At 45.6% G+C, this 13,539-nt stretch overlaps 2 protein-coding genes across 3 annotated transcripts; both read right to left on the bottom strand.

Annotated features, from left to right (window-relative positions):
* On the bottom strand, positions 1,036–2,580 carry LOC110430884. 2 transcript variants are annotated; one of them, XM_021449048.1, is made up of 2 exons: positions 1,331–2,580; positions 1,036–1,244 (listed from the first exon to the last, which is right to left on the bottom strand). In XM_021449048.1, exons 1-2 carry the CDS (start codon positions 1,704–1,706, stop codon positions 1,114–1,116), a joined length of 507 nt encoding a protein of 168 aa, XP_021304723.1. In that variant the 5' UTR covers positions 1,707–2,580; the 3' UTR covers positions 1,036–1,113. The 2 variants fall into 2 exon arrangements, with proteins under 2 accessions (XP_021304723.1, XP_021304724.1); XM_021449049.1 differs by having other exon boundaries at positions 1,395–2,580.
* LOC8069329 lies at positions 3,504–4,353 on the bottom strand. Its single transcript, XM_002437307.2, has one exon. The coding sequence runs from the start codon at positions 4,094–4,096 to the stop codon at positions 3,752–3,754; it is 345 nt and encodes a 114-aa protein (XP_002437352.1). The 5' UTR covers positions 4,097–4,353; the 3' UTR covers positions 3,504–3,751.

The raw sequence follows: 13,539 nt of genomic DNA, 5'->3' as shown, positions 1-13,539 counted from the left end.
CCGATTTGGTTGGGGGCAGCTGCCAGCCTGCCCACAGAAACATGTCTAGCTGCAAGCCTGCAGGCACCATCTTCTGTAATCACAGCACCGGCAGCAGCTACCCGGCCATCTCCGACGGCCGGCTTTATTAGGTACTTTTGGTTAGTTTTAGGGTTACTTCAGATACCGTAACTTGTGCAGCTTCTTCTTTTCATTCTGGAATTTGTGATGAGATACTCTTTTGCTTCTTGGTCTTCCTTTTTCGCCTACAGGCATACGCGTTTTCCATTCATCTGTAGAGAGCAGTGTAGTGCAGTGTAGACTAGGTAGATAGAATGTGCAACCAGACATTTTAAGGCTTGGCCCAGCTAGTCTTGTGGAGGAGAAAGTAGTCACTGGGCTCAATGCCAACCAGGACATGGCAGAGATTTTTGGGCTTTTCTTGGTCCAGGAAGGGTCCGCTAACTGCTAGTAAGTTTCTTTTGGGCTTTGGATAAGACCATCCTCTGTTGTCTCTGGAGAAACCAACATTTTCGGCCCACTGCTGCATGCTGCGGAACATCCTTCGGCGTTTGGCCCTGGACATGATGCTGCCGGGCTGGGTTTTGGCCCAAGAAGGGTGCGGGACGGTGGCACCAGTGGACGGACATCACCGATCCCGGGAGGCCCAAACTATCGGAAAATGGTCTCCTGGCTTATTTTAGCCTGGCTATATTACAAGCCTGGGCAAGCTTAGCCTGTACACAGCAAGTCAAACGCTAGTTGTTTGGTTGCTTGTACTCCCTCCATCCCAAATTGTAAGTCATTCCAAAAATCTTGGAGAGTCAATTTTTTTTAAGTTTGACCAAATTTATATGATAAAATAATTATTATTATGATACCAACTAAGTATCATTAGATTCTTTCTTAATTATAGTTTCATAATATCCTCACTTTATGTTACAAATCTTAGTATTTTTCTCTATAAATTTAGTCAAACATGAAAATGTTTTGACTTTCCAAGATTCTTAGAATGACTTACAATTTGGAATGGAGGGAGTATTATCTAAGTCTGGCTAGAGAATGGTATGTTTGGTTGCCTAGTTTATTTTGCATAGAATCACCTCTTTCAGGAGCCGGTAAAGATACCTTCTTTCACACATTTACACAAACATGTGGTGGGCACCTCACGTGGTGGGATTTGCTACTCCACGCCATGGCTGATGAGAAGCAAGCACCTGGGCAAACGACGAGCACCCGACGCATCTCGACGAGCATCTCCACACCTGGACGAGCATGGAAGTGAAACCGAGAGACACTACTTTGACCATCTTTCGAAGGGGAGGAGCAAGTGTGCACGGGGCTCGTGGACCTCGGTGTCGGCGCTGGGGTGGCGTCCACGCCCACGGCCACCGCGAGGCACGCAACATGCTCACCGTGCTCGCCTGGGTCTTCCTCTGGTGGGTCACGGGTGCTGTGCCGCTCGCCGTCGCTTCCATGACCGATGTCATATAGCTCGTCCTGGGCAGCTTCGTTGTCACCCTCTTCTTCTCCGAGCACGGGATCAGCACGGAGCACAGCGAGCACCTCGGAGAAGGAGCACGGCAGCACGAAACCCGCCTACGGACCCCGCCCTGCCGCCACGAGAGCTCGTCGTCGAAGGGGAGGAGCACGTCCACCTCGCGAGCTTGTCGTCGAGCGTCGTGGGAGCATTCGCGTTGATGGCCGGAGCATGCTGGCGTCGTCATCCTCCTCAGATCGAGCCTCTGCTCCCAAACCGAGGTGACACACTGCCCATCTTCCTGCGTGGAGAGGCCGGCGGCGGCGCTGGATCTCGCTGTGCAGTGGGTGCTGATCGACTTCGCGAGCGGAAGGGCGCACACGGCGAGGAGACGGGCGGTGACGAGATGGGCGGGCGAGCGGCGGCCAAGCCAGGCCCCAGAAAAACGGATCCACCCTCCGTTTTCTGGGAGCCAGGACGCGTACGGTGGCCTCGTGAAGCCTGGCTACGGGCCGAAAATGAGCAACCAAACGGGTTCATTTAAGCTCCGGCAGACCTGTACAGGGATAGCCAGCCTACCAAACAGGTCCCAAATGTCTTGGTTCTGTCTTGACTCTTGAGTACCACACGTCATTAGCAGTTTTTTTCCTCAAAAAATAAACAAGTCATTTGCAGTCTCGAACAGCAGAAATAATAAACTTGGTACGTTCCAATTTCACTGCTCCCAAAATGATGTTCTTTTTTTTCCTCTCTCTCTCTTATACATGATGATCTTCGCCTCTTTTATCTCGAGTCCTCAACTGCGACCCAATCCAATGAATTTCCCGTAAAAAGACAGGTGCCGTTGCTATCGCAAAAGGCACAGGAAAACCGTGCCAATCTAGTATATACAGGAGATGAAGTGATAGTAGGTTCTTTGTCTGTACGTGCCGACGACACGCCACGCCACCTCAAGTCAAGTGGCCTTGCCGATGATTTGATTAGCCAGCCCACAAACTGCAACGTCCACCCGTCCGTCCAGGCCAGGCAGCTTCACTGGGCAACATCACACGAGTAAAATCCAATGACAGAGAGAGGTCGACACCGATCACGAGCAAATCCAAGTCCTTGTTTAGTTCCGAAAACTTAGCACTTTCGTTTTTATTTAACAAATATTATTCGATTATGGAGTAACTATGTTTAAAATATTCATCAGGTAAACTGTGTAATTAGTTTTTATTTTTGTCTATATTTAATACTTCATACATGTGCCGCAAGATTCGATTTGACGGAAAATCTTGAAAAGATTTTGATTTTTGGGTCTTGTTTAGTTCCAAAATTTTTTGCAAAATCGACACTGTAGCATTTTCGTTTGTATTTGACAAAAATTATCCAATCAAGAACTAACTAGACTTAAAAGATTCGTCTCGTCAATTTCGACCAAACTGTGCAATTAGTTTTTATTTTCATCTATATTTAATACTCCATGCATGCGTCTAAAGATTTGATGTGACGGAGAATCTGAAAAATTTTGCAAAATTTTTTGGAACTAAACAAGGCCTCGGTGAACTACAAGGCCCAAGTGTCTTGACAGCGACTCGTTGAAGCCTGGAGTAACGTGCTGCCCGTTGCAACCTGCCAGTCACTTTGCACGCCTGCTGGCTGCTGCAGTCAATCCCAGAGCAAAGTGGCCTCGCAAACGGCTACTTCCCGGCCCGGTCAGTCTCCGCCTCCCGGCATCGGCTCCCAGCCTCCCAGCCGCAAAATCTGGGCACGGACAGCTTCGGCAGCGAGTACTCCCAACAACCTTTCAAGTGGACGCATGGGTCAGCACAAACGCGACAGCGTGTGATTCCGCATGCTTTTTTTCATCACGGCTTCGTCCCCAGCCGCAAAATCCCCTGCTTGCCTACGTCGATCACAGGCGCGTCCACATGTGACTAGCAGATTTTTTATATATATATAAAATTACCACACGATTTTTCTCATCTCTACTGTCGTAGATTATCTTGCAGCTGGAGATTGTTTTGCTTTTTCTCCAGAAGACAAAAGAGAGAGGAGATTCTTGACGAGGCAGAACAAGCGGAGATATATTTCTTTGTGGAATCAAAGCTCCCTCCCAATTTCTAGGGTTCATTACCGCCACTTCCAATTTGTACTAAACACATTGGAATGCTGCTAGGATTACAAGAGTAACACTATATTTATATCAGGATAATTCACTAGTAGTAACTCGCTGAATAGAAGAACTGAGTGTCGCTCGCTCCATCAGTAGGAAAAAAAAAAGTGCCATCACGGAGCGCGATCTTAACTCTAGGCGATGGCGATGGCCGTGGCCCGCGGCCGCTGTGTCCCCACCGCGGCGGCGGCGGCCGGCGAGGGCGGGAGGCGCGCGTTGAAGTTCCTGTACCGGAACGCCGCGGCGGGGTCCGCGTACGCGTCGTCGTCCTCGCCCTCGTCGAAGTTGAGCGCGTAGCTGAGCGCGTCGTACCGGAACTCGCCCGCCGCCGCGCCCCGCCGCCGCCACCTCGTCCTCTCCGCTCCGCCGCCGCCCGCGCCGAAGCAGCAGCACACCGTGGTCCGCAGCTTGTCGCGCAGCTTCGACGGGGACGAAGGGGACGAAGGGGACGACGAGGCCTGTAGCGCGGCGGCGTCCATTAATGATCTCGCCAGTTCCGGACTGAAACGAACGAAGGGCCGGGTCTCTGTTCCTGTTCTTCTCTCTCGACGATGATTTGCTTTGCTTTGCTTCCCCCTAGGGGCAGTGCTCGCGGTGTTGCTGCGGCGCGATTTGGGAAGTGGAGGAACTGCGATTTGGCAGGAGGAGGAAGACGAAGTGCAGATGCGTTGCGAGGCGTGAAGGGGAAGGAGTGGTGGTGGTTTTTGCGATGGAGGCGAAGGGAGGTTGGCGGTTCGCTTAATAAGGAGGAGGCGTGGGTGGGGTGGGATGGGAAAAGGACGGATAAGAACAGACGGCCGAGGCCGCGTGGGGTGTGGGGTACGGCGGGCGACGGCGTGAGTGGCAAGTGACTGATAGGTGGACCCAGGCGCGGGGGGACAGCGGAATGCGCCGTTACGCGTGGGGTGAGACGGGCTGTCCGGGGATTTCCGCGGCGGAGTGCCTTGCTGGCTTGGCTACAGTTGGAGGGAAGAGGACCGTTTGGGCCCTGTTTAGTTTCCAAAAGATTTTGGATTTCGCCGAGCACTTTCGTTTGTTTGTGGTAAATATTGTCTAATAATAGACTAATTAGGGTCAAAAGATTCGGCTCACGATTTACAGTCAAACTGTGTAATTAGTTTTTGTTTTCGTCTATATTTAATGTTTTATGCATATGCCGCAAGATTCGATGTGACGGAAAATCTTGAAAACTTTTTGGTTTTTGGTGAACTAAACGAGGCCTTGGATTGAGACGGAGGCCTCCCTGGCGACGTGGGGCCCAAGCTTCGGAGTGGGGTGGTACTGTGGTAGTGGTAGTGGTACTGGTCCCCTCGGCGGAAGTGGCAGGACGATCTCGTCGGAAGTGGGTAACGGTCACAGGCGTGCACCACGTCAGCCTCATCGTCGCCGTGGTCGCGGCTAATCAACGGCGCGCGCGCATGGGAACTGGGAAGCACCACCCTGGAGTCTGAAAGGCAAGGCAGCAAGAGCACGTGTGCTTTTGCAGCGTGCAGCACAGCGCCTTCTGCCTGCTTCCATCCCAGACATGTACCTAACGCAAAATTTACAGGTTTCGGGCGTCGAAAAAAAAAACACACACACAAGTTTCGGGCGTCACATTTGAAGAAGAATCGGTAATTCGGTAGCTGTACAGTACTTCTAAAAATGTAAGCCATTTCAAAAAAAATTGGAGAGTTAAAGTATCTTAAATTTAATCAAAATTATAAAAAAATTATAAAGTTTATGGCATCAAATAGATATAGGCCTTGTTTAGTTTATCTCAAAAACCAAAACTTGCGGCACATGCATAGAGCATTAAATATACATAAAAACCAAAACTAATTGCACATTTTACCTGTAAATCGCCAGACGAATCTTTTAAGCCTAGTTACTACATGATTAGACAATGTTTGTCAAATAAAAATAAAAGTGCTACAGTGTCAAAATCCAAAATTTGTTTTGGATCTAAACAAGGTCATACTCCCTCTATCTCTCAAAGCTTCAACTCTTAGAATCCGTGCTAGTCATTTTTTAAAATTTTGACCAACTTTATAGAAAAGAGCATAATATCTATGACATAAAATGAGTATCTTATAAAAATTTATTTTATGATAAATTTAATGATATTAGTTTGGTAATATAAATTAGCATTTTTTCTATAATTTTGGTTAAAGTTTAAAATTTTGACTTAGGATAACTTAAGAAGTTGTAGCTTTCAGGGATGTAGGGAGTACTATAAAAATATAATTAATGAAGAACCTAATAGTACTTAGTTGATGTCATAATGTTATTATCCTACCATATAAATTTGGTCAAACTTGAAATATTTTGACTTTTCAAAATTCTTAGAATGACTTACAATTGGGGGTGAAAGGAGTAGAAAACAACAAAAATCAGGGTTTCTTCGGAATGTAGGAATTTTGAACTAGTTCATTGTTCGTCACATATAAAAACACATAAACATGAATAACAAAATCCCGCGTCCAAAAGGGGCCTAAAACTGTGAACAAATGTAATGGTGATGGTTCAGTGGCGAAATTTGGTGCCACAGGGAAAATTTGGAGACCGGGGAGGATATTGACGAGCATTACTTGGGGGATACGGTTCATTTAATTGAACTGTCCAGTTCGTGCATTGGAAGTTTGAAACTAAGGGGCGGTTCTGAAAAAATTACAAAGTTCATATTAAATCTTATGACACATGTATGAATCATTAAATATAAATAAAAAATAATTAATTGTATATTTTATCTGTACTTTGCGAGACGAATCTTTTAATCCTAATTAGTCTATGATTATACAATAATTATCAAATATAAACGAAAATACTACCATAGCCAAAAAAATTCACCAACTAAACAGCCCCTATCAGATTAATAATGTGACAACCACAACATTGATGCACAAGACTGTAAGTTCTATTAATAGGATCATCATCGATAACCAGCAAACATGGGTGTCAAAGTTTCCATTGCCTTAGCATTGGAAGATGCGTTATCTAAAGTGATAGAAAAGATCTTATCAATCAAGCCATATTCCTCAACCACAGATGCAATGCCAGCAGAAATGTTTTCACCATTATGCCTAACTTCAATCAACCTAGGACCTATAATCTTCTTTTGCAACTCCCAGTTAGAATTTACATAGTGAGCAACAACACATATGTAATCGTCCTTAGCATTACCAGACCATATGTCAGAAGTCAAAGCAACAGATGATGAAGCATGCACACAGTTCCTAATCATAGCACGGCGTTCAGCAAATAACTTATCTAGATCTCTAGTGGTGGTTCTTCTAGATGATCTAACAAATCTTGGATTATGAGCACGAAAAATGTATTCCTCAAATGCATCAGTGTCACCAAAACCAAGAGGAAGATCAAGCCTAGCAATCAATCTACGCAGTTCAGTTCTAGCAACAGTAGGATCATAGTTCCAATTATGCAAAGCCCCATCAGAACTAAAAGCTAGTCGAGACTGAACCCTATTTTGCTTATCAAGTTTAGCAATGCAACCTTTAGCGTGCCTAAGAATATGACCAGTACCAGCAGCAGATCTACCACTCAAAACTTTTCTACAAATCTTACAGATAGCTTTAACACGCACATGATTACCATTTATCATCTCAAAAACCTCATCAAATGTTTCCCAACGCTTAAGCCATCGCTTACCACATGTACCAGAGGAAGGAGTAGCATTACCATCACATTACCATTAACACCAGTGCTGATGGTGTGGGTGTTGGAGTCCACCGCCGTCCCTGTCCCAGCATCGACGGGATCGACGTCGTTCACGGGAGGCTGTGACCCGCCGCCACCGGATGCGTCGGCAAACACATCAAAGGGGTCACGGTCGTCATCGTCCCTCTCCGGGGATAGCCCAGCAGCGATGAAGTCGTCATTCCCAGTCCACTCGTCGCACGTCGTCGCCAAGGGGCCCTCGGCCGCGGACGGCTGAACTCCTCCAGCACCATTCCTCAACGATGCGTGGCCACGGCTTGGCCATGGTGCCATTGCCCTAGCCCGTCGTCCGTCTACGCCACCAAGGCTAGTTGACGACGAGGCATCGGCAACAGACCTGCAAGAAAGAAAAGATCTAGGGTTAGATTAGAATGGGGGGAAAAGAGAAACGACAAAGAAGACGAGATTAAGAAGGATGAGATCTGGAACAACGAAGGAAAGACGAGATCTAGGGTTAGATCTTACCTACGCAACCGGAGCCTGGCGCCGGAGAAGATGAGATTAAGAAGGACGACGAGCGACACGGAACAGAGACGGGGAGGCGGACTCACATGCTCATGGACAGGATAGAGGAAGAAGAAGGGAGACAGATAGGGAGAGGGAGGCAGGGAGCAGGGAACTCGGGGAGAGAGCCGACGGCGACGACGATGTCACCGGATCGAAGGACGACGACGACGAAGGAGTCGAGAGGAGGAGGCGCTGATCGAATCCGATCCGAGACCGAGAGCGAGACTGCGACTGGCCGACTGCGAGAGCGAGTGGGCGACGGCGGCTACGGGTGGGGATGTGGGGAATAGGGTTAGGGTTTGGTGAGGGTGAGGGACGCGCGGGGGGGGAATTTATATGGGGGGATGCGGGGAGCCGAGGAGCCGGTGGAGAGGGGAGGTGGGTTGCCGCTGGCCTGCTACTGCTAGCCGTTGGGGTGCGGGCCGGTACCGGGCCTGCCATTATTTGGCGGGCCGGGCCGTGCCGGCCTGTGGGCCTAGAGTGCGGCCCAAACACGGCCTACACCACCGTGCCGTGCCAGCCCGGGCCCAATGAACTTCGGCCGGGCCGGGCCAAAAGGACGGGCTTCAGGCCGTGCTCATGGGCTCGGGCTGCATGCCTAGGTATACGTGGTGGCCAGCCGCCAGCCTAACGACACAAATGACAATAGCAAAGCGTTTGGTTCGGTCCAACGTAATACACGTTAAGTCCTATTTGTTTCCGCGCGTCTCATGGCCACGTCTTATTCGTTTAGCTGATAAGTCATAGCTAAAGTACTATTTACTGATTTATTGTGAGAGAAAAATATTATTGAATGAAATTCAGCGAATAAGCTAAGCAGGAGTCTATGCCCGGTTCATCTCCAAGGACGGATCTGCAGCGGCTGATGGCTAAGCTTGGGCGTTTGGGTTATCTGATTTTTTCGAGTCGGGTAATTCAAAATTCAGGTAATGAAAATTTTTACCCGATATTACTCTTGAAAAAACACTACTCGCAATTTTGGGTACCCAATAATTCAGGTTCGAATATTCCCAATTTATCCGAATTTTCAAAAAACAACACACTACACAAAATTTCAATAACAATTCATATATAATTTCAGCAGCAATTTGTATAGAATTTCAATAGCATTTTGTAGAGAATATATTACGGTCACTTGTTTAAACAAAGAAAATTATATTCTAATAAATTAATAAGTTCTAATGTTTAACTAACAACACAGGATAAATACAAAGACATAGACAAAAAATTAGGTAATTCGGGTAGTCAGGTACCGGGGGATATTACCTGAATTACCTAAACTAGTTTTGGGTAATCAAAATTGCTATTCGAATTTAGGATAGAGTACCTCGGATTTGGATAATTCGGCGGATAATTTCATGTAGTAATGGGTATGAGGTAATTTGCATAGTACGCGGCCCCGCTAAAAATACGGCGATGAAATCAGCCGCCCAAACTATGGCGCGTTTTGGCGTCCCAAATGGACTAGAAGCCGGTGGCGAGGCTGCGGCCCCGAAGCAAACACATGCTCAAGTTGCGGCGCGGATGGTGCGGCGAACTGCGGCAGCGTGATCTTGAGAAAAATCTTACCGAGAGCAAGAGCAACTGAGCAAGTATACAACACAGAATCTGTACGTTCTTGTTGGCACAGTAGCACAGTAACACTAGACGCCTTGGCTGGCGAGAGTGCCGACCAGGTTTGACCTTACTTTTGGCAGCTTATTAGTTCGCCGTAGGGTGCAAATGAGTGATGATTAGATACACCTCTAAATCTCTTTAGTTCAAATATTTATACTATTTCTTCAAGAAAATTAAGAAATAGTATAAATATTTAAACTAAAGAGGTTTGGAGGTGCACCTAAAGGTTACCCTTTGCACCCCTAGTTCGTCGTAGGTGCCGTTCCACGGCTACGGCGCACCCACGTCGTCAAACATCCCACACCGATCGATCGTACTCAGGTCTTGTTAGGTCTTATTTAGTTGCTAAATTTTTTTAGTTTTCGATATTATAGTACTTTTATTTGATAATTTTATCTAATTATAAACTAATTAGAGTTAAAAGATTTATCTCGTGATTTACAAGTAAACTATATAATTAGTTTTTATTTTCGTCTATATTTAGTGTTTTATGCATGTAACGCAAAATTCAATGTGACGATGAATCTTGAAACTTTTTTTGTTTTTTGCGTCAACTAAATAAAGCCTCAGTAATAATAATTCGTAAGTGCCTTAACACGGCCTTTTGCCGCCAACCGCAATAGAAAACTACACGCTTTTGACGCTTTGGACGCCCCCGGCCTCGCAGTCGCGGCAAACTGGATATTGTTCCGTTCGATGACCCAGCCAGCAGCACCAGCAGAGCAGATACGGTACGCGCGCAGCCGAAAGGGACGGAACGGGCGGGCGCCAGAGTGCCAGACACAGACAGGAAAGCCGTGCGAGGGAGGGGAAAGCACCCGCTGCGGCATGTCCGCGTTCAGGCAAAAAGGGCCTTCAGGCCTTGTTTAGTTCCAAAAAAATTTGCAAAATTTTTCAGATTCTTCGTCACATCGAATGTTTAGATACATGTATTGAGTATTAAATATAGATGAAAATAAAAACTAATTGCACAGTTTGGTCGAAATTGACGAAACGAATCTTTTGAGCCTAGTTAGTCCATAATTGGATAATTTTTGTCAAATACAAACGAAAGTGCTACAGTGTCGATTTTACAAAATTTTTTGAACTAAACAAGGCCTCAGATCAAAAGCAAAAAAAAAAAAAGGGATTGGCTGGTTTGATGCTTCCGTCGATGTGAACGCGCGCGGGGCGGCTGGAACCGGATCGGATGCTGGATGCTCCGCCGAGACATCGGGCGGCGGAGGCGAGGCGGGCAGGCGGCCAGGGGATCCGGTGGTGGAGCCGTGGTCGGCCTGAGATACCCTGCTGGTCCCTCTCCATGCAGCTCGCAAAGCGGCAGCGGTTGCTGGCGCCTGCGCGGCGCGAGCCCGACGGCCGACGGCCGACGACGTTGGGTGAGGACTGACAAGGCACGCTGGTTTCGCTGCCGCTGGCATCGCTTTGCTCTGGAGTCTCGACTTTGCCGAGAAAGCGGTTGTGCCGTTGACGACGCACGGCAGTTGTGCGGAAAGAGAGAGAGAGAGAAAAAAAATAGAGGTAAAACTACGATAGAGTTTGATCGAGATTATCGGAGAGACAGCAGGAGCAGGTCGTGACTCATGCATGATCAAGCGCTTTAATTAAACTTGCACCTGATCGAAAAAGGCGAGCGATGCCAAGTGCGATATCGTTCCTTATCATCATCATCATCGGCTAGAAGATAAGGATCGATTCAGATTACATCCCACCATGCATGTCCGATAAGCTAGTAAAGTGAATACGAGTATATAGTAATAGTCCATCGCCTAATCAGTGGTGGTCAGTGCTCTACGAGCTAGGAAGGAGTATAGTCGATCTTTCCTTTTGGTTTTCAGAAATAGAAGCGGGTAGTCTGATTGCACTTTTCATTTGATGACGCACAAAAGGTACAATCCAATCCAATCAGCTAATAACAGAGAGAGTAAAACGTTGCCAATTCTCGCTGCGTGCCCCCTGACTCACATCGCACCGTTTGGGCTTGACCTCCCCAGTGAAAACAAGGATCATTGCATGGGCTATTGGACTAGCTAGCCCGGGGTTAACGTACGTTATCCGGAGCTTGGCCTGCCGACGCCCTTGCTATCGCCATCTGGTGAGTAGTACAACTTTATTATTCTTACTAGTTGTTGCCCGTATAGAAATGGCGTCGTTTATCGTTGCGACTTTCCAGCATAACCGCAGTGATGGATTGGTTGCTGTGTTAATTTTTGGGCTCTACAATGTCTAATATTGTTGTAAAAAAATGTCTAATACAGATTAGTACAAAGTCTACCTTTTCGTTCATGAATAAATTAATTTCTAAAATTGTTTTAAATATTTTTTTTAAAAAAAAACAACCCAAATTTATATAAAAAAAGGTCAAGATCTATACCACCGAATTACTAACATTAGGTAGATAGACCATGAAATAAATTTTTATATATATTTATTTAGTGTCAGAGATATTGTTGTTTTTTTTAATAAGTATGGTCAAAGCATAAAGAAGTTTGAAATAAGACAACTCTACAAATTAATTTATTCAGGGTAAAATGAGTACTCCACATAACTATCACTATAAATCAATTTATCCAAACAAGTCCATCCGTCCCATAAAACATACCATTCTTATTTTCTAATAAGTCAAACATTTTCAATTTTGATCAAATATATACAAGAGAATATTAACATTTATGATACATGATAGGTATGATTACATTAATTATTAAATATGTTTTCCTAATAAACTTATTTAAAAATACAAACGTTCTAATATTTTCAAACCTAGTCAAAAGTTTGAAGCGAAAAGCCTCGTGCGGCTCTCTTTAGGGCGGAAGCGAATATTTTCTATAAATTTAGCCAGACTCACAAAAAAGTGTCATTATTTCATTAGACTACACAAGTTAAAGTGATCTAAAATTTAAAATTTTAACTTTCATCAACTAAACTTTAGACAATACCTTTAAGGTAGCCGTGAGATTTACACGAACACAATTGCTCGTGGGCTTGTGGCCCGTCGCTGTTGGTGACCAAAGGGGTGTGCCGCACAGACCTTGCAGCTTGCACTAAAGCTTCAGTCTTCAGATAACCAGCACCAAACAACGGAGTGGCACAGAGCGGCACAGCAGGCCAGCAGCCGTGGCTCGAGCCTCCAGCACCAGTTGTTGCTTTGCTGAGAATAATTCCGTTGATCGCTTGCAGATTTCGAGCGATGTAGCGAGGCATGGGCTTTGTTTAGTTCCACCAAAAAAATCTAAAATTTTTCAAGATTCTCCATCACATCAAATCTTTAGATGTATGCATGAAGTAGTAAAAAAGATAAAAATAAAAATTAATTGCACAATTTAGTTAAAATTGACGAGACGAATCTTTTGAGCCTAGTTAGTTCATCGTTGGATAATAATTACTACAAACAAACGAAAGTGCTACATTGTCGCGAAATTTTTCGCTTCGCGAACTAAACACGGCCATGATCACATGACATTGATTCAATGAGCTTTTTTTTTACCCTTTTCGTTTGGAAATGATGGAGGGATGTCTGACGCAACCGAAAATACTGTATGATCGACCGGGAGACGCTTAAGTACACTCCATCAGGTTTATCTCTGCACGCACAAGCCGTCCCCAGCTTGACAAGCTAAAACGTCTCCCTCCAGCACTTCATCTGACGATGACGGCCTCTTTTTTAGTCTCTCTCCGTTCCAAATTATAAGTCATTCTAAGAATCTTGAAGAGTTAAAGTATTTTTAAGTTTGACCAAAAATATAAAGAGAAATATAAAAATTTATGTCATAAAATAGGTACACTATGAAAATATAACTAACAAAGATGATACTTGGTTGGTACCAAAAATATTATTATTTTGCTATATAAATTTGGTTAAATTTAAAAAACTTGAACTCTCTAAGATTTTTGGAACGACTTCTAATTTGGGACGGAGAGAGTACGGAAAAAAGTAGAATAATTTGTTTTGTGACACGCTGTTGCCAGTGCCGGAGACGAGGAAACAACGAAAAATCTGCGACGGGCGCGAGTGGTAACCACGGATTCATCAGCGGCTCGCCACGCGGCCGACGCAGGATCAGACCATCAGAGCCGACTCGCC

This window comes from Sorghum bicolor, chromosome 10 (assembly GCF_000003195.3).
Source record: "Sorghum bicolor cultivar BTx623 chromosome 10, Sorghum_bicolor_NCBIv3, whole genome shotgun sequence".
In the NCBI taxonomy this organism is placed as follows: Eukaryota; Viridiplantae; Streptophyta; class Magnoliopsida; order Poales; family Poaceae; genus Sorghum; species Sorghum bicolor.
This window is presented reverse-complemented; position numbering and strand designations above follow the sequence as displayed.